Genomic DNA, 24,786 nt, shown 5'->3' with positions numbered 1-24,786 from the left:
TAAGAATAAGTATGTTGAGCTGACTTAAGCCTTTAAAAAGCAAATGTGTTTGTAGTGATGAGAAGCTGTAAGAGGTAAATGATCTCTAGAATGTAAAAAAAAAGTATTGTGGGTGATAGCAAACAAAGACTGAGACTTTTCCATGTTGCAGGCAAGCTTGACAAGGGTGATCTGGTAAAGAATTGGGTTAGAATGTGTAGTGCATTGATGTTTGCAATGACTGGGAGGTGTGTGTTTGCAAAATCGTTTCCGACAATGGTTCTTGATCCCATGAACAAAGCCTGAGGGATAGATTGAGATCTACTGCTGTTAGAATATTGTAGCTTGAGATATGTTGCTGTGAGGAAGAAGACACCAGCTAGACTCACAGCCTAGTCCCCAGTGAAGTCGCCAAAAATGTGAGGGCAATTTTGTGTTTTGGTTTTCCAGCAGCAATAGCCCTCTTGATAGAGCGAAGACCAGGCCCAAAATCGATCGAAGGCTTGACCCAGGAACGATTTTGTTGTGACTAGCTGGATGGTAATAGCAACGATTGGAATGATAACAACAGCGATTGCAGTTATTTTCACTAGAACAACAGAGATTATAGGTGGATATGGTGTGGGAGCTAGATGCCTGGGAGTTTAGCAGAGAGAGAGTTTCAACAATGGCATGATTTCTGGGTTTTGGGTTAAGGTTGATTGGGAGGAATCGATGGCTAGAGGTTTAGAGATAGAGCTTGATCTCTTGCTTGATGTTTCTGGGTTGTTGTGGTCTCCCCCTTTCTAACAGTGATGAACCCACTTTTTATAGTGGAGATAGGATGGGAAGATTCGTGCTAAGGACTGGGGGTTTTGAAGTTGTATTCTCAATTTTGGTGGGATCATTCTAAGGTTTTCAGCTTTTGCTTCCTCCATGAAGCCAAAAGAGTGTGTTCTGGCTATGAGGGTGAAGGTTGCGTATAAGGATGACGGCAATCCCAGATTATGTGCTGTTGTGATTCTTTTGAAGATTTTAGTTCCTCAATTTCTGGTATTGAAACTTGTGATCACAGAGTTAGAGGGCTATTGGAAATTGAAACAGGGATTGCTGGGCATATGAATTAGAGAGTTTCTCCATGGATTCTGGGTTCTTGCCAAAAATGGTGAAGCACCAATCCCAGCAGCAACTTTGACAACACGCGTTTCTGGTTTGGGGAAGAAGATGGTTCAACAATCTTTGGGCTAAAGGCTGGTGTAATGGACATTGGGTGAGAGAATGGCTTTGGTGGGCTTTAAGCTTTGCTAGGCCTGCTTTCATCTCTCTACTAGCCCATGTTAAGATTTTGGTCCATCAAGCATGAATTTTGGTTCCCAAGTCCAAAATTATCGATGGGCCTTATCGTAACAATGGGCCTCACAGGATCCGTTACCTTCCACACCACATCCCGCCGTATAAGCCCCAAACGTAGCTTGGGCCTACGTGTATTGCGTGGTAATTAAGCGTGTCGGCTGCTTTGAAGAGGCACGTTAGTTTGAGAATTTTGGGCTTGTTGTATCTCTTGCTAACTAGAAGGCTTCCTTTTGGTATGAAATGGGCTTGCTTGAAGACCCAACTAGGTTACGAGGTTTATGACTCACCTTCTTCACGTGTCAGTTATTAAATTTGAACTCGTGGAAATTTGGGTGTCAACACCTCTAAATATATATATTTCGAACTTGTCGACAATATATAGCTTGAGCCACTGACATTGGCTCAATTTCTCCAAGACACGCCTTGTCAGGCTAGAATGCTCATTTTGGATCCAAATTAACAATTAGTTTTCATCTGGCTAGGTCAATTTGTCTTGCATCTCTTTCTAGTAAAATGGAAAAAGCCACACTCATCATCTCTTTCTAATAATCAAGTTAATGCAATATATCAATAAAACGAACCCAAAATCAAGCCAATTATTACCTCGGTCTATTAAGTAAAAATTAGGTTGCTTCTTGAAATTTACTATATTGAGTATAACTTACTTATCGCATCAAAAAAAAGAATATAACTTTAGTCCCAAAAGCTTATTCTGCTCTCTATGATGATTGACCTACATAGGGGTCCAGCATGATGATGTTCGTGGATTCCACAGTGCAGGAAGCAAAAACTTCATACCCTTCAATCCATGAGCATTGAAAGCAGCACCTGTTCTCGCGTCCACCGCCACCTTGCCGGGATTCCCCGGGAACGACCCGCTTGCGAATATACCGTTACAAACAGTGCTGGCCTCCAGCGGCCAGGTTTTGGGTCCTGGTTTGGAAAATCCGGTGTTGAATGGATTGGTGACGGCAGCAGCCAAACCGGCAGCAAAGTTGACTAGAATAGCATCGACGGCGGGGTTGCCGTTTGGCGGTGTGAGGGTGATGCCTGGATTGTAGCTGGACTTCATGAAGGGCCAGCCACAAGCATCGGGGCACTCGACTTCGGGGTTTCCGACGATGAGATAGGGCTGGTTATCTATGACTCCGTGATCATAGCATTTTCCCCTGCAAAGGGATGCGACCGCACTTTCCTTATCGGTGAATATGACGACAAGAGAGGCAGGAGGCTTCCCGGCGGTGGCCTTTTTGACCATCGACCTTATGAAGTCAATGGTGATCACCTTCCCCAGGGAGTAACCTTTCTCGGTTATTTGACTCACCACTTTAACTGCGATTTTGGGCGCATTATGATCGGGGGAAGATACGGATTGGTAGCTCTCGACCATGTCCCACCAGGATGTTACCCGAGGCTTAAGGGTGCCACCACCATGATTCAGGGACTTGATGAAATTCCTGACGACAAGCTTTTGTGTGCGCCCAATTGCACCATAGAAGAAGATTGAAAGGTCGAGTTTGCCGGTCAGGAGTAGCCCTCCATTGTAACAGATGGTGCCTGGGGGTTTAACGTGCCCCGAAACCAGGGATGGAGTAGTAATTAACAAGAGTAAACTGAGAACCAGAGCAAGCTGATCAGGATGAACTCTTGATCTTGATAAGGCCATTTTCTTCCTGTTTGCCAATTAATCCCAATTGCTAGCCTTTCCTTCAGGATGAACTCGTGTTGTATATTAATATGAAGCCGCGCCTGGATGTGTGATGTCTGAGCATGCATGCACGGTTTTAAATAACCCACAGACACCAGAAGATATATAGCTGGCTATATGCCTAACTTGGAATCGGTTAGAATAAGCGGAGGACTCGGAATTCAATTTGGATTTAGCTAATCTAGCTATATATCGACAAGGATGAAAATGCCCTTTTTCACCGAGTTATTACATCCTTTTTGCTGTGTTGTTACTAATTAGGGTTAATTCTGTTAATTGCATAGTTAGTTAATGGTCTACAGTTGTTTTACACGTGTCATGATCCTGTACAATCTGAGCTTCTATTGTAGCTGTAACCGCATTACTCTTCAATATTCATTGTAACAGAAACGTTAATTTGTTATAACAAAGATCATTTTCACTGACGTTTGGGTGGTGAAGGCTAAGAGTTTTTTTTTTTTAAAATCATTTTCCCTTAATTTTCTCTCTCTCACTTCACTCTTTCTCGGAGCTCAAGAACCCTAACTTTCAATCTATACATAATGATATATAGGCTAAGAGTTTTTTTTTTTTAATTATTTTCCCTTTTCTCTCTCTCACTTCACTCTTTCTCGGAGCTCAAGAACCCTAACTTTCAATCTATACATAATGATATATAGCAATCTAGCTGTCTAACGGAAGATATTGAATTTAAATTACAAATATACTCAATTAGTTACACTAGTAGCTGTGGTCAAACTTGTACGTGGTTCAAAACAACTGAGCAAGGATCCATATATGCATGTGATTAAGTTTGCATGCTAGCCTAGCTAAGTAGCTAGTCAATAATTATCCAAGATATGATATATAGAAACTACTGTAGCTATGAAAAAGGATGTTGTCTTTGTACGTGGTTGTGTGAATATTAATTAGACAATGACATGAAGATAACTACCTTCGTATGATCGATACTCCTATCACGAATTATAAATTTTAGTATTTGCGAATTATAGTCGATCATAAGTGTTTGGACCCAAAATAAGCATTTTGGCCTGACAAGGCGCACGTCTTGGAGAAATTGAGCCAATGTCAGTGGCTCAAGCTATATATTGTCGACAAGTTCGAAATATATATTTAGAGGCTAAAGCAAGCCTACTATGGAAGCATGGAAGCATGAAAAGTCAACTTTAGCACATTTTCCTACTTCGGCTAGGAGAAACCGAGCTAAACAAGGAAGTAGGGGCGGCAGACTAACCAAATGAAATCTAACTGAGCTAAAACTTTCCAGATTAGTTCTAGAAAGCCCAAGGATCATTTCTTATGAAGAGTGCCAGAGCTAGATTTGAGTGGAAGGCCTTCAAACAATCGGTCCAATTTTCTACAGAAGCAAAACTGGAAAACTGGACCTGTAAGAGGTCCAGCAGCATTTCCAGCCCAACCGCATGGAATAATGCTCTGAAAATTTTTCAGGATGATCTACACTCATAGTGGAACATTTTTTATGAAGAAGTCGAAGGCTCATTCTGAAGGCTTGTTGGAGAAATAATTGAAGGAATAAAGGGGCAGAAACTGACCTAAAACCAGCTCAATATTCACATGTTCATGTTTCCTACCCACATGAAGAAAGCTAGATGCTTTTCTTCTTTTCCTTGGATATATTTTTCAATACAATCTCTTTAATAGATCATCATCACTTCCATGTTTCTACACCTTCATGCTTTGCTTTCATTTCATCATTTCTCTATCTTTTCCATATTTTACAAATCACTTTCATACTCCACTTTCATTATTTTTCTTCCACTCATCATTTCACTCTTCTTTTTCTTCCCTATATAAACACATTCTCCTCTCATTCTGACACACTCATTCACATACAACAACAACATCTCTAAGATGATCTAAGTTCTCTCTAGAGCAAACCTCTCTAAGAGCAACTCCTCTCCTTCTCTTTCTCTTAGCGGTGATCACACTCCTAGTCCTAGTCTTCTCAGAAGCCGACTTTCAGTGCCACCAAACCCTCTGTCAACGTACTTCGGTCCTAGTCTCCTCGGGAGCCGACGGTAGTGCCGCGACCACAACGGTTACGGAACCAGCCAAGCAAGGGTAACGCCCTAGCAACCCAGCCAAGCTAAAGTCACGCTTTAGCAAGATCTCAATACTTCCCGGTGATTTCGCTCTGCTCAATCTGCAATATTGAGTATCGACTTGTGAACAAGAAGAAACTTCAGCAAAGTCCTCACCACGAGGCAGAAAGAATCCCACGACGAGGTTGGTGCTCTCCTCGTCTACAATCGCTTGAAAGAAGTCAGGTCAAGGGACACCCCCGACGACCGCACCCGAACGGTGCTGGCACACCCGCGCAAGAAAAGAGACTGTTGACCAGCTGCAACAAAATTGGAGCCAAACAATAAGTTCATAACATGCAGTATTTGTAGCATTGTGCGGTTAGCCATTGAGGTACACTCGACGTACCGACCATATGTCCATATGCATGTTACATGATGATGCAGGCAGTACTTGCGTTCTGGGGTCAAACTTAATGCACGCGTTCTGATATATATGGCTCACTATCGTATCTTTATTTCGACTAAGAAATAAATAAGCCATAAGAAGCTAGATTGATGAAGACAGTACGTACATGGTGTGCAGTACATTTACCTCCCTCTGCTAGCTATAATTAGTCATCACTTTAAAAGCCCCAACAACGTACCGAAATGAAGATTTAAAGACGTCGATCGATAACATATGTCAACATGTGGTTGGTTATGCAGTTTAATTTTGTGTGTGTGAGTTCGTCCATGATCCAGTTAAGTAGGAAGTTTGGTAAGGTGGAGCTTACGCTGGTATTTAATTAATTAGTTGTACTCAGAAAAAGGGAGAAAGAGCTAGGGCCAAAGAAGATTGATGATTTTTGTCATTAATGAATCATAGAGGAAAGATTAAGAAGCTAGGAAAATGGGTGATGACCACTCGTTTATGTACTCCATGATTAATTAAGAAAAATTAGGTTAACTGATTGATTTTACATGATTGATCAACGATGATGATCGAATCCAATCAAAGATATCCATGTACGACGACAGTGATAAGTGATTGCATATATAGGGGATCGATCAGCATGTACATTTTAACCCATGAAAGAAATTTCTGAACCAATATTAGTATATTTCATTCTCTGGAAATTGGAATTAAGGAACAAAAAGGGAAATGAGTGATGACTACTCCTGATGGATGAGTATCACTCTGACACAACCTTACATAGTTAACAAAATTATGGAGATCGATGGATTGAGGATCCAATCCAATCGAGGATCCACAGAGAGATGAGTTGATGATATTACATAGGGGTCCAGCATGTGGACGACTTTGGATCCCAAATTGCTGGAAGCAAGAATCTGGCACCCCCATCTCCAACGGCATTGTAGCCACAACCGGCTGCGTCGATTGTCATCTTTCCGGGTTGGCCGGGGCCTGCTCCGCTTCCGAACATATCCTCGCAGGCGTTGCCAGCCTCAATCGCCCAGGTTTTGGGTCCTGGTTTGGAAAATCCGCCGTTGGATGGGTTAGTGACTACTGAAGCCAAGCCGGAGGCAAAGTTGATGATGGTAGCATCAACGCCAAGGTCGCCGTTTGGTGGTTTGACGGTGTCGCCTGCAGGACCGTAGCTGGCCTTTGCGAAGGGAATGGCACAAGAACCAGGGCACTCAACTTCGGGGTTTCCGACAATGAGATAGGGTATGTTATCAAACGCTCCATGCTCGTAGCATTTGCCCCTGCACAGGTCTGCAACTGCGACATCTTTGTGGGCGAAGATGACAGCGAGAGTGTTGGGGTTGCCGCTCTTGGCCCTCTGCACAAGCTGCTTGATAAAGTCTTTGGTCAAAACTTTGCCCAAGGAGGCCTTGTCATCGCTCGACTGAGTGCCCACTTTGATATGGACGCCTTGGTTGGGCATATTGGCCACAGTCTGGTAACTTTCCACAATGGCCCACCACTGGTTCGCCGTCGAGCCCGGCACCGCCAACGAACTGAGGAAACTCCTGATCAGATCCTTGTGTTGGCTCTGCCATTGGCCGTAAAATATGATGGAAAGGTTGAGCTCCCCGGTCAGGAGAGGGCCTCCCTTGTATATGATACCCTCACCGTTGCCCTTACAGGCAGGACCTCTCGATAGTGTCCCTGGTCTAGGCACTTCAATGGTGGCCACAGCTTCCGGCAGAGGTGTATAAGCTGCCACTGGTTTTTTGGGCGCGGCTACTACAGGTGGTCTATAAGGTGTTGCTGGTTTCGATGGTTTCTTCTTGGCCCCGCCTCCACCATTCTTAGGTGCTCTATAAGGTGCCGATGGTTTTTTAGCCCCACCCTTACCGCCTCCTCCTTTCTTGCCTCCGCCTCCTCCTTTCTTGCCTGCCAATACGAAGTGAGGCGTAGTGAGGAGGAGGATTAGCAAGAGAGCCTGAGTTGCTACTGCAACACGAAAAACCATTTTATTTTCCCTCTTTGATTTTACAAGTATTGATTTATTAGGCGGGTATAAAATCTTTTTGTCGAATTCCTTGATGCATTCAGGCGTATAAATATGCCTGCATTGTGTACGATTTTCATGCACCGTCGTTCACAACCCACAAATCAAGGCTTACTTTGTGGGGAATACTAGTTTGGATCCATCAGAAGGAAAACTAATTTGTGCTGTACTTTTTTTTTTTTTGGCAATTAATGTGTGCTATACTTGGCTATGAATGGGAAGAAACGGTCAAAAGTTAGTCTTGGTCGTGCACGCACGGAATTTATCTGTTCTTGTGTGTGTCAAATTGCCACTTCAGTATAGGAAAAAAAAAAATTTAATTCCTCTATCCCTTATACAATTTTTACAGTTTGATATGTACAACAGATTGTAATGTTTTTCCGCGCGTTCAAAAGGAGGAGAAAAAAAAAAAAAAAAAACTTCAAACTTCAGTTGTTTCCTTAACCCAGCTTGTTGATACTTGGTTTTTACTTGTCATTGCGACATTAACCTTACCCTATTTTATGCAAGAAACTAATGTTCTCATACATGAAAGACAAGGTAAGAAATTTTTAAATTTTATGCAAACAAGACTCACGGTGCGCATATATGGTAGCAAGGCTAACGGTCCCGCTCATGTGGTCAATTGATTTCATACTTAGTCTTACTCAACTACTGTTAGTCTGTTACATTTAGATCTAAAGGTGTGAAAAATAATAAAGCAGTTAGAACATTCATTATTATCCATCTTTGAATTTAAATCCAATGACATTTAAACATGATTAAGTACGGAATCAACTAACCACGTGAACATGACTCGGTTAACGATTCAGATACCAAGGCCGGTATATACCATGTAGCACTTTTGCTGTGACGAATTTTAAATGGAAACATTGCAATAAATCCTTAAATTCCTTCACACACAACTAAAATAGGTCCAACATAAAATAGCTTTCTGCTATTTTCTGAGGATGAATGAGGAATGAGAGCAACTCAAAAGAACAAACACCAGTGTTATCTTTATATATTGGGTGCTGTTAACAGCGGTTATTACATTCAAGTGTTATTCCAAGGCAAGGGTATCATTGGTATGGTTTGCATCGAATAGGTACACAAAGGGAGAACAAGGCAGCAAACAGGAGTTCTACTTCATCTTACATCATAGTAACTTATTTCTCTCTGCCTGGCCATCTCTCTCTTTGGTTCTCTGTATGTGTCTATCTTTAATACTCTATCTTCGTCTGCTGACAACTGATTGGATCCAACCAACGAAATCCTTACGAATATAAACACACAAATCAAACACATTCATACCCTGTACATTCTGCTGTCAGGTTTTTCCTGCTTTGTGTTGTCGATATAAGGCAATGGCTCTCTTTACATTTCGACCATTTTGAGACCAACTTCCTATCTTCGTTCTTCCGTAGTCTTCCAAACACCAACTTCAAACCATTCCTCATATGATTCAGTGTCGCTGTAACAAGCTCTCTGCAACATAAAATAATTATAACTCAGTAACTAGTCTAGTAGTTATTTTATCATTTTAACAGTACTTTGCACCTGCGAATGGACATTCATCTCATTATAATGTAACCTAATCACCAGTAAGTACAAGCAAAAAGAGCGAGAGACGTATTATTTTCACAAGTAGGTAATCTGTAATCCATATTGTTACGTGTATCTTGGATTTAGGTTCTGAGCTTACCACAACTAATTATTTTTCTTCTTTCAGTTTGGGTCTCAGTTTCTTATCATTATTCTATTACAGCATACATATCTCCCTCAGGAAGTTCACTAATAAAAGTTATGCTTCTTGAATAAGATGCATATTAATAATTAAATCTACAACCTCAGTGAACTGAATTTACATATACTGGAATGCCTTAAAATTATTTAAATTCAGTCTTGAGCTATCTTCGCAAACTAGACTATAGTAGGTTCTCAGTTTCTAATTCATGACCATTGCTAAATGAATGGTCATTTCCACAATCAGCTTCACATTAAAGAAAACAGAAATTATCATCTTTTATCAGATATATCAGAGCTTCAGAAGGGAATAAAAATTAAGGATGTTGACTTACAATGGTGAGCAAGGAGATCGACCGCCATTTACATAGTAAACAAACAGATAAGAATCATAATGCTGACCATCGATCAAGTAAAAGCCTTGCAATCTTCTTACACACTTGAATGACATTTTCTTGTACAAAAGGATTGCAGGATTATTGTAAGAAATGACGTGCAGGTAAACTGCCCTGCAGGTCGGTATACTTGAGGCATATTTTATGACCTCACGAATAAGTGCAGAAGCTGCAAGTCCAAGAGCAAATTATATGTTCATATACTGAAGGAAATTTCAGAACTCACATAAATGAAGAGACAACTCTTACCTATGCCAAGATTTCTGAAAGATTCTACAACTCCTAGCGTCAGAATGTAGACTAAGGTCTGATCTGGTTTTGATGGGTCATAATTGAGCAAATCCCCTATCTACAGGGCCAACATTTCTGTATCAAATTCTTTGTCTGTTATGGTTGAGGGGGATGGTGGTGGTTCCAAGCCCCTCTTCAAGGAACAAAAAAACAGATATAATTACACAGGACTCACCTCACTTTCTCTTGCAAGGACAATTCGTGCAGTTACAAATCCAATTAGTTCGTCACTTTGACCATTTGGACGACTTCGATCAACAGCTGCCCATGACACAATATCTTGTCCATTCACTACATTTTGAAAAAACTCGGACTCATACCTGTGGAGAGGAGCAATATGTGTTACGAAGAATCTATGTCATTGTAGAAAGCACATACTGTGTGAAAGATGAAATGAGAATATGTACCTGATGGGAAATAAATCAGTATGGATTTGCTCCAAGATCTCAAGGTCAGCTGGTTGTATAGGCCTATAACATATAGTTGGACGACGGGGAAGATTTGGATTCACCATTGGTATAGTGTGGTCAATCCCCTGCAAATATTTGATGTACTTGGAGAATTTGCACATGAACTTCTCCTTCCATTTATGCCACATCAGCCACAAAGGCCATGCAATAGCTTCTGGCAAGTGTAAAAGAAATAATGCATTCCAATAATTTTCACAATTACGCAATAGTAGTTAAAAACATTGACATGACATTCACATGTTTTGGAAACCTAATATGTCCACGAATCCCATGGGATTGAAAAATACAAGCATTTTCATTTCAAAACAAGATAATGAAGATATACAGACATCCCAATAGACGGGGGAGTAAAGGAAGCTGCATGACTGCTACCATCTAATCTCTTCTGAGTAGTCTTCTCTATTTATGTCATCTAGCTAGTTGTTTTGAACTTTCATATATCATTAGGTTGTTTCAGGACTTAACTTCAATGGTTATTAGCCTTAAAGTGATATTTTTTTTTTTTTTACAATAAAAATATATATATATATATCTTTTTTTGGTAAGAATATAGGGCCGGAAGTGAATGGCGATTCTCTAACATGAAAACATTGAAAAAGAACCTTGTCTGAAAACATTTCGATTCAGCTACTCATCAAAATCCAAATTCACTTTCTTAATGCCATATGCTTCACAATCACACAAATGATTTACTTATCACAGACTCGATGCCAGAAGAACTAGTTGAGTAGATTATTTACAATATTCAAGGAGGAAATAATTTGCCAAGACTCTATTAAAGGTTTAACATGCTTGCTAAAAGATATGGGAATAGAGATGAAACTTTTGTATTTGAAGTATTACCTTGATTGATGCTTCTCTTGACGAATGGGGCTCTTCAGGAGGTGGCCTGCAGGAGTCAAAACTATGAATGTCATCTAACCAAGAAACGAGTGTTGATGTAGAAATCAGAAAAGATTAGGTATTTAAATTCCGCAGAATCAATGTAAACAAAATGATGGAATGGAATTAAAGAAAAGGTTTCAGTAAGAGAAAAAAGAGAGGCATTTGAAATACTTGTGGTGGATTTGGGCTCATAAACCATGCACCTGAGCTCCGGTGACTGGAAGCTGGATGATTTTTGTAGATAAGAATTAGAGTAAGATAGGCTTTCCCGATTCTGGGTCACTGGAATAATTGAAATCTGTTTTGGAGGAATTGAAATTCAGGGGCAGGATTGAATTTATAGACAAAGACTTGGGACCAGATCACAGACCGAAACAAGTTCCAGTTCCTCAAACTTTCGGGAAAGATCAGATCAAATCAAACTCAAACTCAAACCAATTAAGTTGTAACAAGGAATAGCTGGCAATGAACGTAGCAATAATTTGATAGCTAAAGAGAAAGAGAAACCCAACCCGGCCAGGTGAGATCTCGCTTACGTTACCTTAAAAGAGGGATGGAATGGGATATGGGATGCCAATTGAAATCACTTTGTAAAAGGATGCCTTTTCTTCCTTTGTTTGTTCCAGGGAGGGAATCAATCGTTTGTTTGTTGGGTGATGATGTTGTTAAAATGTGGATTTGGAATCCTTTATGCTTTGGTTTCTTTCGTGCCACTCAGTTCTCTCTCCCCTTTTTTTTTTCTCTCAAGTAGTCTCAGCTCCCAGGTAACATCCAAGACGAAGACTATGCACTCCTTTCTTTATTTATTTCTGTCTAATTCCTTTTCTTCTTGACTTTGGGCCAAAGTTACATGTGGCCCGTCTTCTAGATGGTCTTCCTTGGGCTGAAACGGGCTTTGCAAACTGAAAACGACGTGACGTTGTTTCTTTTCTTTCTCTTTGACTCTCGTCTTGGCCAATTGGCCAAAATTCTACCGTGCTCCAGAGTTTTCAGATTCGATGAAAAAGCAACGGCTCAGGCTCAACTCTAATTGTTCTCCATAACAACTAGACAAAGCATGGTAAAACAGTTCCATTTTTCCCAAGATCTCTGTAAATATCTTAAGTTTTGATACAAATGGGGAATGAATTTGGTGTATGCTGTAGTTTTTTTTTTTTTGAGGCTTGTAGACCCCAACTACAAACTGAGGATTATTATAACAAGCATCCTATCTGTATTTACACAAGAGGACACAACCACACGAAGATGAGGTGGGTGAAGCTCAAAATCAAGTTCAAGTTGTACAGCAAGAGCTCTTGTAAGGAAACACCACCAAGGACTTGTGTGATCATTCACTGGGCATAGAAATGCATTGCTCAAGCAACAACAACTATAAGGACAATGATGAGGACTATTCCAAATATCACCAGCAGCAAACAGGTCTGCACACAGAATCATTATATCCATTACTTCTCAGGTTGGAAGAAAGCAAGCAAGTAGCAATTATTTCAAATGCAAAATCTGATGATCAGTGAAACAAAAAAACATACAGGAAATAACTAATAAGCGATTTGCTCGTCCCTCCAAAAGGAAATATAAATACTCCCAAAATTTTTTCAATCACTAGTCAGTTATCCCTCAGATGAATCAATCTCACTAAAACTAAGTGTAAACATGTTTGTGTTTCTGACAATGAATAAATTCACCAACAATATCACCTCCATTGCATCTTAATCTTGGACAATGGCCTCGAGATAAAATAAAACTATGGAAAATAACAAATAGGCATATATTAAAAATTACCAGGGATGAATTTGATTTTTGGAGCTTGGATGCTTTTGAAAGTTGGGAAGCAGCTTGTGCAGTTGCAGAATGAGCGTTGTCAATATTGGAACTAAAATCATCTGAAAAGAAAACATCATGCAAGGTAAGGCACAGAGTCCTAGAGACTCATAGTATACAATAAATTCAATAATAAACAGGTACAGGGCTAACCTATTACAGCTCCTTGATCTTGAACTAGGACAGCTAGATCTTTGAAAATCTCATTAACCTCACTAATTTGTTGCTGAATTTCTTGGATCCCTTGCTCCCTTTCCTCAATAATGGCTTCATTGAATGCAATCTCATTGTCTGATAGCAAAATTGCTTGTCTGCACATAATAGATTTCTAACTCGAGTTATTAATTGCATTATAAAGATCTCTAAGACTTAAAGGAATAAGATGCATTCTCTGTCCTCAAGATGTATGTAGACATTGAGATAGCTCAACGGAACCCATGCAACAAAATAATGAGTAAATTGGATCCTTAGGATATTGAAGGTTGTCTTCACTGCCTGCTTAAAATAATTTTGACATATGACATCAATTTCAAGAAACTAACAACTTATATTTGTTGAAAACCCATCCCCCAACTGGCCTTTTTGGTAACTAAATGGCAATCACTGAAAACAACACGCCCATTTTATCTTTGTGCCCGTCTTTGAGAGAAGAGAACAATCAAAACCACTACAATTTTGTGAACTGCTCACATGCCATAGCGACAAGCTGCAACAAACTCCAGGCAAAGAGCTGGCAATTTATGTAAATAAATTTATTCACCCACCTTTCTGATTCTACAAGGAGCGATTGCTGCTTGGGACTTCTAGCTGAACTCATCTCTTGTTCGTGGGGAGAATAACTACACAATATATGATGAAAGGCATATATTAACAAATATGTAAATACTTATGTCGGATTAATTATCAGTAATCATATTCACACAAGATAGAGAATTAGTAAGTAGGAACGAGGTACGAGCTTTAACTGAGAATTAGTAATGAGGCACTAGATCCTAGGCAACTACTGGCATTTGATGATTATAGAGTGACGTTGGTTATGTAAGCTTAACTTTGCTTAAATTTACAGAATCTTGATTCTCAATAATATCCCATTTTGTATGTTGTGTGTTTCGTTTGGTAAAATGTGGGCTACCTGGAAGGGAGAACTTGTTTGGGAACAAAAGGAGCATATGAAGTCTCCCTTTCAGCAGCAAGCCTTTGGGCCTTCTGATAGTCTTTAAGAGCTGCCTGGAAATTCTTTGCAAGCTTAGCATCAGCAATCTTCTTGACAACCTGCAGGTTTAAACATGTAAAGGTGAAACCCATGCTCCGCTGATCTGATGGGATCAAGAAACTTAAATTGACAATATGCATATGAAAACATAGGGATATTCAACCAAAGAGATTTGTGCCTTGGCCAAGCGGTATATTCTGGGGAGAGATTGTGGAAGGTAAACAATAAAGATGATAGCTTTGTAATGTACATATATAGAGACAGAATACATAGAACTGAACTCCTTATAACTTAAAACAGTTTTATGTATAATGGATATAGTGAGTGAAATGGTAGACTTACACTAACTTCAGCATGGTGATCAGTATCACTAGCTTGCTTAAGTTTAGCTGAGATATCTTTCACCAACTGCCCAATATGTGTCCTTGTCTTATGCCTGCGAGGAAAGTTATTTAAAAAAAAAAAAAAAAAAAATCATTGAGACCTTGTTTCGATTTCGAAACAACAAAACAAAATCATCATTGAGAAGGAAAACCTCAACAGAATTATGTACAGGAAAATCGCAATGTATGTATATGGAGTTGGAGTTGAAAAAGAAAAGAATGATATAAAGAGAAGAAAAGGCAAAATAGAAAGAGGAAGAGGAAGAGGGAAAGACGGACAGGTTGTCACGGAGTTGAAGGGTGTCTTTAGGGGTGCCGAGGGAATTGACGAGGCGGTAAAAGGAGGAGACGGCGGTTTGCAATTGGAAAATCCCAGCGGCCACCGCCCGCGACGGCTCCTCCTCCGCCTCCTCCTTGTTCTTCTCATAGTAATTCTTTGAGGACGAAGAATTCTTCTTCAAGAAAAGCGAGGATTGTCTTTGTCGTTGCGGAGGCAGACCAGACTCCAGATCTCTGAAACTCATTCTTTCTTTCTTCTTCGAATTTGCTGCTTCAGACACAGGAGAGGAATTGGATTTTGGTAAGACTCAATTCGATTGTAAGGAAGGAAAGGAAGCGAGATGTATTTTGGTCTGCAAAGGCTTTCAATTCTTCTTGCTTTCTATGTTTTCTTTTCTAGTTCAGAATTCACCTGTACTTCAAATTACAAGTCAAACAAAGCTCTTATAAGGAGGCACACCAAGAAACTTCCGTCCGTCTGTCCCTTAAGACGAGGACCCCCCGCCAAATCATCTCATCATGGGCCAATAGGCCCAACTTATTACATACGTCTTAGGCCCAAGAAAATACCTGACGTCACCTATCAGGGACCCTGATTCCGGCCACGCATAACCGACTGTCTCTCTCTATCTCTCTGTTTCTTCTTGTTCCTCAGACACAAGCAAAACCTGCGAATACAGACGACGCATTGAATTTGATGGAGGAGGTCAGTACTGCTCATTCTAACTCCTTCTCCATTTTTTTTTTTTTTTTTTTTGCAGAATGATCGGTAATTACCTTATTCATCTCTTGCTTGCTTGCTTAGACGTACGTCGTTACCAAATGGAAATTGTTTGATCCCCCTTAATTTCTTTTCTATCCTTGGATTTTTTTTGGTTCTATCACTGATTGAAGCGTCAGACTCAGCCCGATACCTCTTTTCACGCCTTGTTCTTGTTCATTTTCTTTTCTGATCATGGATTAGCTACAACTACATGGCTTTCTACAGCATGCTAGCTATTTGTGATTCTTGATATGTTTAATGAGGAAGAAGCATTTCCCGTAAGAAAATACTTATCGATCCATAATGGCTTACATTATTCTTACAGGAAAAGCTTCTTCCTAGCTAGAGCGATACCTAGAACAATGGCATTATAAATATCTCACCTGTTGCTTGATCGAAGAAATTCTAATGCCATTATTGATATACGTTACTTGGAAACTTTTAGCTTCTATTATGACTACAATTCTGCATAGGTGTTATATATTTATTAGTGGATTTCATACCAATGCGCACTGTTACAACTTTCTAGTTATCGATCTGAATATTATATTTCCTCTGATGCATTTGCTTAATTGGTAACATGCCTTCTATGAATTTCACATAAGGTCATTTTTTATAAATTGATATGGACACGCTGAGATCTAATTCCTTGCTGCTGGTTGTTCCCCATGACAGGTAAGGACAGTGAAAATTAACAATGTCTCCCTCAGCGCAACGGACCATGATCTAAGAGAATTCTTTTCCTTCTCCGGTGAAGTTGAATATGTGGAACTACATAGGTTGGCTTCTTTTCTTTCTCTCTCTCTTTTCAGATTTCTGGATAGGAGTATACAGTACATGACATCCGTGGACTAAACCATTTGCTCCTTTTTTATTTTTTATGTTATTGCAGTAACAATGAGACGTCTCAGGTTGCATACGTTACCTTCAAGGATGCCAGTGGAGCAGACACATCGATCCTCCTTTCGGTGAATTCACTTGTCAATTCATTTTGATTTTATTCTTACCCCTTCCCTCATAGTTTCTCCTGCGATTGCAAATTGTTTATTGTAATAATTTGATGATGATCTTGATCATATGCTGCAATCTGCTCTGATTTGGGTGGGATTTGATATTCGGATTATACTAAAAACTTACAACCTCCTGTATTATTCATGACTTGTGTTGTCACCTCATCCATATAAGCATCTTTGTGTCTCTAGGGAGCGACTATAGTTGATCGACCTGTTACCATAGATATGGCTGCAGATTACAAGCTGCCAGCTGCTGTGGCATCAACACTTCCAGCCGTAATATCCTTTTCTGATTAGGGATTTTAAAATTTTCCTTGAATGCTATATAGAACTGTTAGAATTGTCACCAACATTGTTGAATGATCTCCACAGGCAACAGTTAATGTAAATGCTGGCGGCCCCAAAGATGCTGTCCGAAAGGCAGAGGATGTTGTGAGCAGCATGCTAGCAAAAGGGTTTATTTTGGGAAAAGATGCTATTAGCAAGGCAAAAGCCTTTGATGAGAAACACCAGATCTATTCCACTGCTACGGCCACAGTTGCTACATTGGACCAAAAGATTGGTTTTAGTGAGAAACTTAGTGCCGGCACAACCATGGTAAACGATAAACTGAGGCAAATGGATGAGAAGTTTCAGGTCTCTGAGAAGACAAAGTCTGCATATTCAGCTGCAGGGCAAACAGTCAGTACTGCAGGATCTGCACTCATGAGCAACCGTTACATATTAACTGGGACAGCATGGGCTACTGGTGCTTATAATAGGGCTGCCCAGACAGCAAATGAAGTGAGCCAGAAGACAAAGGAAAAGGTTTTAGCTGAGGAAGATAAAAATGGCAATAAAGGGGAAGGCAGTCAAGTGGAAGGCATTAAAGCGGAATGCAGTAAAGCGGAAGGCAGTCAAGCAGATGGAAATAAAGCGGAAGGCAATAAAGCAGAAGGCAATAGAGCAGAAGGTAGTCAAGCTGAAGGCAATAAATTAGCGGAAGACAGTAAAGCGGAAAGCAATAAAGTGGAAGGCGGTTCTTAGATCCATCGATTCCATTCTCCAAAACTCAGCTGCTACTAATGAGTAATGAGCAACCTGGCCCCCAAAGGAGGCTTGATCTTCAGTTTTGATAAACTTGTGATTACTGCAGTATTTTGTGTTATTACCATCTACAAGATTAGTGTAGTACTGTAGTAGTAGTACATTTTCCAGGTTCATTTAGAATTTGTATTGTACAACTGGAATTGCTGCAATAAAGCTTTTATTGAATGACTTCTATTTTTATATAATATGCCTGCTATGGGATTCTTGGAAATTCTTTGATGAAATTGTGTATTACGGATATTGAGATAAGATTGATGAGTGAATTTTCTTCTTTTGGCTATTCATGAGTCGATTCAGTTAATAAATATGAAAATTAGAACTAAGAAGTGTTCACAAGGCTGGCCACAATGAAGAAAGGTTCAGATATATTATGATCTCCTCCAGTCCTCCTAATAAATTAGCTTTACTGAAAGTGTGAAAAAGTGGCCAGCAAGATCTGACCCTCATGAAGATGAGCAGATCTGATTGGATTTTGTGCATTTCAAAAGGTTCAAAGAATCGATCCTATATATATACACACAGGGAGACTAGCTATTATTTGCAGAAGCACAAATAGGAATGTATCACCTGTTCTGCACAGACAAAATTTAATCAGGAGATCGATGCAGGGTTACACCAAAAGAGAGCACAAAGATAAGCAGCTACAACATGATCATCATGAACTCGAATGGAAGAAAGTCTAAACACAAATTGTTGTTTAGGATACAGAGAGGCCTGATTCCAGTACCATCAACCGAATCACTGATTTACTAGCAAAAAAAAAAAAAAGGTATTATTATACATGCATATATTAACTTAATTAGGGTCAGCAGTACATGTTTCTCTCGGTGTATGTATATTGATTATCTCATATATGTCTCCGTAGCACACTATTGCAGTGCGCGGGACTGACAATGAAATAAGGAAGAACAAATTAATCACAGAGATGTCATGTCAGCACCAAGTTAGCTGGCTACTTTGATGCCGGGAACTAATAAAACAGCTACTCTGAGCATCCAGATTATTAACAGCACATGAAGATGTACGCGCGTAATCATGAAAATAAGTTGCTTGCAATTACACAAAGTTGTACAACCATAACTCACTCATAAATAGTAGATAAAATTGTGTTGCAGCTAGCTCACTGCTTGGTGGAGGACTAGCTTTGTGTGATCCGGCCTCCTGACAAGGGGCCAAGAAACTCAGGAATAGGACCCTCTAAGCCGTTATCGCGCAAATCACTGATCGATCATCCACAAAAACCAAAACATATGCATACATGATCAAGATCAATTAAGCAACAATCGGTTAGTAATACGTATTAATGTGTGTTGTGACTGTCAAGGCCATAGGAAGTAGTGAAGTACAACGACTCACATGGTGACAAGGGCATCGATCCATGGAACTGATATCTGGTAATGTACCAACCAAACCGTAGCTGCTCAGATTCCTGCAATGTACGTGTAGGAACTGCTGTAGCTGCTCAGATTCCTGTAATGTACCAACCAAACCGTAGCAACTGCTGCATGCATTCATTACATACGTACGTGTAGCATATATATCCCTTTCGGATCTATCACAATTATACGAGGAATTGTGCCTGTGCTACATTATTGAACCCATTCCCACGTACTGAGATTCATTTGATGGAAGACACGGATCACCGCTCCATTTAACTAACACCTCGAACTGCAGCTGGCCTGAGTACCGCTAACCTCTCCACTACATTAATCCACTAATTTTTAATCAGCAGCAAATATATAATACTTGAAATTATATTACAGGGTGATTGGTAATTGTCTCAGCGGAATGTCTTGTCCACCCTGTACGTGTGGACTTAATACATATATTTTTGTATTAAGTCATGTAATTAAATTATATTATACTAATTAAAATTAACTCATGAAGAGTCCATTTAATTAGTTTTAAGTACATATATTGATATTTGTATCTCAACTTACACCAGTGACAAGTTCTTGCCGGATAAGGAAGGGGGTACGGTTCCGTTGAATCTGTTGTGTGACAAATCCCTATAGCGCGCATGCATCAAGAGTGGAATTAAATTTCAGAAATATATAGAAATACAATTTCAATTCTTCATGGAACAGCATTCAGGGTTAGATCATATATGGGTAAGTTCATGTATACATGCATGTTATTTTGACATAAAATATATGAGAGCAAAACAGTATACAAACTTACAGTTTCTTTAGATTCGGGAAAGAGCCAAGAAATTCAGGAATAGAACCAGTTAAGCTATTGTCGTGCAAATCACTGCTCCATAAAAAATTTAATTAAAAAGAAACAAGAAAATTAGAAAAATTAACACTACAAGTCTACAAGTACATGGGGTCATCTTGGGTACATTGTTGTTTGCCATACCCTTATTTTTTTATTTTTTTTACTTTTAGTAAATTAATATAGTGGAAACCTACTGAACTGGTCAACAGGTTACCCAATTAAATATCGACATGTGTCATTTTTAAAAATAAAATTTACCATATTAACAACACACTCTTTCTTGATATGTAACATTGTTAAAACTCATGTAACAAGTATTGTCAAAATAATAAATTACACATAGTTGAACTACAATTACGAATTATGACAACAGTTGTTGTGGTTATTGTAATTGAGTGGTCAAAGATGTAAATATCATATTTGGACAACTTTTATCAAATTTAGAACATTGATTATCAAGTGGAGAAGCTCCTTACAATACTGAGTTGTTACATATCTTTTGGTCTAATTTTAATTTTACCATGCTCACAACACAAATGTTGTCGGAATTGTAAAATAGTTGGTAATCTTGTAAATGGTATAGTTTTTGAAGTAATTACTACAATCAGAACAAAAGTTACCGCTTTTACACCAATAGTTGCGAGTTATGGTAAAATATGTAGTCATTGAGTAATTATTCCATTAATGATAAAAATATAAAGATTTACTACTTTGACAACAAATTTGTTGTTGCACTTTTTAAATTGTCCATAAATTAGTACATTAGTTTAAGTTGAGTAATTACTATAAATAGGACAAAAGTTACCGCTTTTACATCAATTGTTGTGATTGTGGTAAAATGTGTAGTCATTGTAGTAATCATTTCATTACTGATAAAAACATAAAGATTTACCACTCTGACAACAAATTTGTTGTCATACTTGTTAAATTGTCTATAAATTAGTACATTAGTTTAGGTGGAGTAATTACTACAAATAGAACAAAAGTTACCGCTTTTACATCAAGTGTTGTGGGTTGTGATAAAATGTGTAGTCATTGTAGTAATAATTTCACTAATGATAAAAACATAAAGATTCATACATGTTCTATTTTATATAATATTTACCACTTTGAGGACTCATGTAACCACTTTGAGAACACATGTGGTAATTAGAAAAAAAATCCGCATTAAAGTAAATAAGGTCTTCGTTAGAGAAAAGTAGGTTCTCATTTGAGTAATTAAGTCCTAAAAGTGGTAATTAATTGTAATAGGTTCTCATTAGAGTAAAGTAGATTCTCATTTGAGTAAATGAGTGCTAAAGTAGGTTCTCATTTGACTACATTTAAAACAAATATTATTTATTTTTACACTAATTGTTGTCGTTGTAGTAAAATGCATGTAAAAAGAATTATATTTGGTTAAGGAAACTACTAATGATATAATTAATTGGTAATAAAGATTTACTTAACTAATACTAATTTTGCGAACTTACGTTAGAAGTTTTTGTTTTTAATAAGGAAAAAACGTAATTTTCAATTGTGTAATTGTCTATTAATAACAAGCATTAATCAAGCATTAATTCACTAATAATAAAATTATTTAGTAATATAGACTATTTAACTAAAAGTAATTCGGTGAACCTAGAAGGTTCTTTTAATTTTTTTTTAAAAAGGAAAAATCATAATTGTCAATTGTCAATTGATAATCAAACATTAATTGGCTTTATTGTTTTCAATCTTTATTAATTGTTTTCAATTCAATTAGTAGTATGTGTTACCAAAAAAATTAGAAAGGCTAAAGACTAAACAAGTTACCAATTTGTTAAATATTTTGATCCATTGGATATATTACTAATCCAATTGTCCAAAATATTTAACAAAATGCGAGTATGGCAAACACCAAGGTACCCAAGAATGTACATATATACAGTGTCATTGTGCGCAAAATCATGGAGATATCAAGTAGACTATAGCTCATGGCAACTAGCTAGCTATTACTTACATCGTCACAAGGGCATCCATAGAACTAAAATTTGGTAGTAGACCGATAAGACCGAAGCTACTGAGATTCCTGTACATATATTGACACACACTTTTCAAATTAATTGGAATAAAATTAGTTTATCCACTACGTAGCATGTACAAAAAAAAAATGTCATATGCTAACTAACAGAACTCGATCATGAGTATCCTCACACTCTCACAGTGATATTATACGAGGAATTGAGCCTGTGCTACACTGAACCCATTCCCACTGAGACAGGCATGGATCACCGCTCCATATAATTAACACCTCGAATTGCAGTTGCAGTACCATTAATCCCTCAACTAAATATATTTACTCAATTAGCATCAATTAATTAAAAAAAATTATATATACATATATATATATATAGTTAAAAACACTAAACATTCAGTTCAATTAAGTAGGTGAGTAGGTACGTACCATCTGCTATATGGGTTCCAGATGACAACGGATCACTGACGGTATAAACTTCAAAGGCATTGATAAGAACAGGGAGAGTGGCATCTGATGTTGGCATGAGATAGAAGCCTGTTTTTAAAGAAGCAGTGATGTTGGTAATAGCCACCTCCTCTACACCACCGAAAGGCGGAATTATTGCTTCGGAATAAGGATTGTTGTCCACATAAATCCGAAAGGATCGTTTGTAGCTGGGAGAAGTGAATCGAAGAACTTCGGAGAAGTAGGTGGTAATGCATGTACACAGGAACGTCATAGTCTTGTTGTAGGTAGGAAAAGAATTGATAATATTCCGAAGTGTTACGGCCGGGCGCGGTGGTCGCATTTTGCAATACAACCGCCGGAGGATCATCCACTGCACCACTCATCACATCAATGGATGTAGCTTGACTCACCTGGTAAGCATTTATACCATATCCAGAGTACCATACCCGATCATACCTGTCTTCTGGATACCTGTAAATTCCAACATGATCGATTTGTACTTGACTTAATTATACACGCGTATGATGCATGTGCATGTAATTATGTATATACTGTACGTAGTACCTTACAGTCCTTCGATATTCGCCGGAGGCTATCCTTATTGTCTTGAAGAGAGCAACATCTGAACCAACACGGGTGTACATGTCGGGACCCAAGCTCCTGAATTCTAGTGAAGATATGAACGGAATCTGGTGAGCTAGGGTTTGAGCAAGGCATATGCTGGTGGTGCTCTTCTTCACAGTATATATGACCTCATAATCAGTATATTCAGAGGAATACCCAGACACGTTAACATTAGTCCAGTAGTTGGCATCGAAATACAAATCAAAAGAGGGGGGAGAGTTCGTCGTAATTGCCGTAGTAAAACGTTGCGCGGACCAGAATACGGTCTCCGGGGGAAACAGGAACCGTATAACAATTTTTTCTCAAGGTGGAGAAAACTCGTAGAGTGCTTATGACATGAGGCACGTTGAACGCCACCTGTTGGGACTCGCCGCGCGCTATGAACATAGCCCTCATCTCCGACCCACTTAATCGACATCTCGTCCGTGTAGGAATCTGAAGCACCACAATCGATGCTCAGAAACATTGCATTTGCTAGCGGCGTACATGATGATACTACTAGAAGACCGACCATGGGCATATGTGGCCGACTTGCTTAGTTGCATCGTCTTTACCTATCACAGTATCACTCACTCCTCGTCCTCCCTATATTTTATATATATATATATATATATATATATATATATATATATATATATATATAATATATATATGTGTATGAGTGCCCTTCCACTAAGCTCCTTGTATATGTATATACATATTTGTGCATGTATAGTAGTTTACTTAATTAAGCGGTTCAAAGCCTGGAAATTAAGGTACATTAGGTTGCAGCTTTTGCCTTATCTACATGCATATACTTTTAATTTAGGTCGTCACCTTAATTTTGGACGCTTTATAAAATAAAAGATAGACTTTTTGTAACAAGCGATGTTTATAACATTTTCAATTAATTGTTGATCAGGTCTCATGTCATGTCTGTGTATGACTTATCAATCCATGTCGTTCATGCCATCATATTCATTAGGTGATTACTGATTAGGTTGAACTGTGCCGTGAAACAGAAAACAACGATAAGTATTTGTTTAAAACAACATATATATTGTACCAATACAATTTCTCACATATATAGTTAATGTTGTTGATGGTGCATAATTAGTTGACTTGCTCAATATTATCATATATATTTTCTTTTTATAATTCTTTTCAGTTGTTGACAATCTTATGATGGTGAGAAGTTGAGAACTAATATTCCAAACGATTATAATAGCTGAAAACAAAGATAAGGCTTATTCTTGTTGACAATTTTGTGCTAATCAAAACTAGAGGAAAGTACTAATCTAGGGAAGGTATCATATCCCCATGTATTCCACATTTTCATTAATGATAACCTTATAAGATTTAAATCTTATAAGATTTAAAGACAACCTTTCTGGCCATCTCTAGAGGAAAAGTACTAATCTGTTTCTAATTATTAAACTTGTTGCTTAAACCCTTTTTCATATGGGGTTATTTGGTAGAATGGGACAAGAATTGATCTGATCCCAATCTCACATTTTCTTGAAACAACAAACAGAAAAACTGAAATTTCATCACCACTTCATCTTGTAACAAACGTCAATTTGCTTCCCTTTAAAGTTTTAATGCATATTGTTTTGATCTCACACACACATACACACTTCATATTTGAATAATCTATTTTTTCTTAC

At 38.5% G+C, this 24,786-nt stretch overlaps 6 protein-coding genes across 8 annotated transcripts; 1 reads left to right on the top strand and 5 right to left on the bottom strand.

Annotated features, from left to right (window-relative positions):
• Positions 1-1,853: 1,853 nt before the first annotated feature.
• Positions 1,854-3,081, bottom strand: LOC133717799 (protein EXORDIUM-like 2). Its single transcript, XM_062144541.1, has one exon. It carries the CDS (start codon positions 2,975-2,977, stop codon positions 2,045-2,047), a length of 933 nt encoding a protein of 310 aa, XP_062000525.1. The 5' UTR covers positions 2,978-3,081; the 3' UTR covers positions 1,854-2,044.
• A 3,061-nt stretch (positions 3,082-6,142) lies between these two features.
• Positions 6,143-7,550, bottom strand: LOC133715949 (protein EXORDIUM-like 4). Its single transcript, XM_062142654.1, has one exon. The coding sequence runs from the start codon at positions 7,482-7,484 to the stop codon at positions 6,336-6,338; it is 1,149 nt and encodes a 382-aa protein (XP_061998638.1). The 5' UTR covers positions 7,485-7,550; the 3' UTR covers positions 6,143-6,335.
• Positions 7,551-8,495: 945 nt separating this feature from the next.
• Positions 8,496-12,077, bottom strand: LOC133713772 (histone acetyltransferase MCC1). 2 transcript variants are annotated; one of them, XM_062139798.1, is made up of 7 exons: positions 11,831-12,077; positions 11,248-11,293; positions 10,342-10,558; positions 10,110-10,254; positions 9,893-9,992; positions 9,584-9,812; positions 8,496-8,990 (listed from the first exon to the last, which is right to left on the bottom strand). In XM_062139798.1, exons 3-7 carry the CDS (start codon positions 10,530-10,532, stop codon positions 8,801-8,803), a joined length of 855 nt encoding a protein of 284 aa, XP_061995782.1. In that variant the 5' UTR covers positions 10,533-10,558; positions 11,248-11,293; positions 11,831-12,077; the 3' UTR covers positions 8,496-8,800. The 2 variants fall into 2 exon arrangements, with proteins under 2 accessions (XP_061995782.1, XP_061995783.1); XM_062139799.1 differs by lacking the exon at positions 11,831-12,077 and adding an exon at positions 11,461-11,799.
• Positions 12,078-12,344: 267 nt separating this feature from the next.
• Positions 12,345-15,394, bottom strand: LOC133713771 (syntaxin-22). Its single transcript, XM_062139797.1, has 7 exons — positions 14,986-15,394; positions 14,666-14,759; positions 14,243-14,382; positions 13,875-13,949; positions 13,264-13,421; positions 13,072-13,172; positions 12,345-12,710 (listed from the first exon to the last, which is right to left on the bottom strand). Exons 1-7 carry the CDS (start codon positions 15,228-15,230, stop codon positions 12,645-12,647), a joined length of 879 nt encoding a protein of 292 aa, XP_061995781.1. The 5' UTR covers positions 15,231-15,394; the 3' UTR covers positions 12,345-12,644.
• Positions 15,395-15,549: 155 nt separating this feature from the next.
• LOC133713770 (binding partner of ACD11 1) lies at positions 15,550-18,022 on the top strand. Its single transcript, XM_062139796.1, has 5 exons — positions 15,550-15,691; positions 16,424-16,527; positions 16,641-16,716; positions 16,951-17,037; positions 17,134-18,022. Exons 1-5 carry the CDS (start codon positions 15,683-15,685, stop codon positions 17,785-17,787), a joined length of 930 nt encoding a protein of 309 aa, XP_061995780.1. The 5' UTR covers positions 15,550-15,682; the 3' UTR covers positions 17,788-18,022.
• A 908-nt stretch (positions 18,023-18,930) lies between these two features.
• On the bottom strand, positions 18,931-23,078 carry LOC133717706 (probable LRR receptor-like serine/threonine-protein kinase At5g10290). Of its 2 annotated transcripts, XR_009849891.1 has the most exons (6): positions 22,496-23,078; positions 22,052-22,120; positions 20,032-20,103; positions 19,791-19,859; positions 19,207-19,551; positions 18,931-19,070 (listed from the first exon to the last, which is right to left on the bottom strand). XR_009849891.1 is itself a non-coding variant. In XM_062144418.1 (4 exons), the coding sequence occupies exons 1-4, from the start codon at positions 22,126-22,128 to the stop codon at positions 19,506-19,508; spliced, it is 264 nt and encodes an 87-aa protein (XP_062000402.1). In that variant the 5' UTR covers positions 22,129-22,208; the 3' UTR covers positions 19,268-19,505. The 2 variants fall into 2 exon arrangements, 1 of the variants encoding a protein (XP_062000402.1); XM_062144418.1 differs by lacking the exons at positions 18,931-19,070; positions 22,496-23,078 and having other exon boundaries at positions 19,268-19,551; positions 22,052-22,208.
• Between the last annotated feature and the right edge of the window lie 1,708 nt (positions 23,079-24,786).

Source organism: Rosa rugosa, chromosome 6 (genome assembly GCF_958449725.1).
Source record: "Rosa rugosa chromosome 6, drRosRugo1.1, whole genome shotgun sequence".
NCBI classification, from domain to species: Eukaryota; Viridiplantae; Streptophyta; class Magnoliopsida; order Rosales; family Rosaceae; genus Rosa; species Rosa rugosa.
This window is presented reverse-complemented; position numbering and strand designations above follow the sequence as displayed.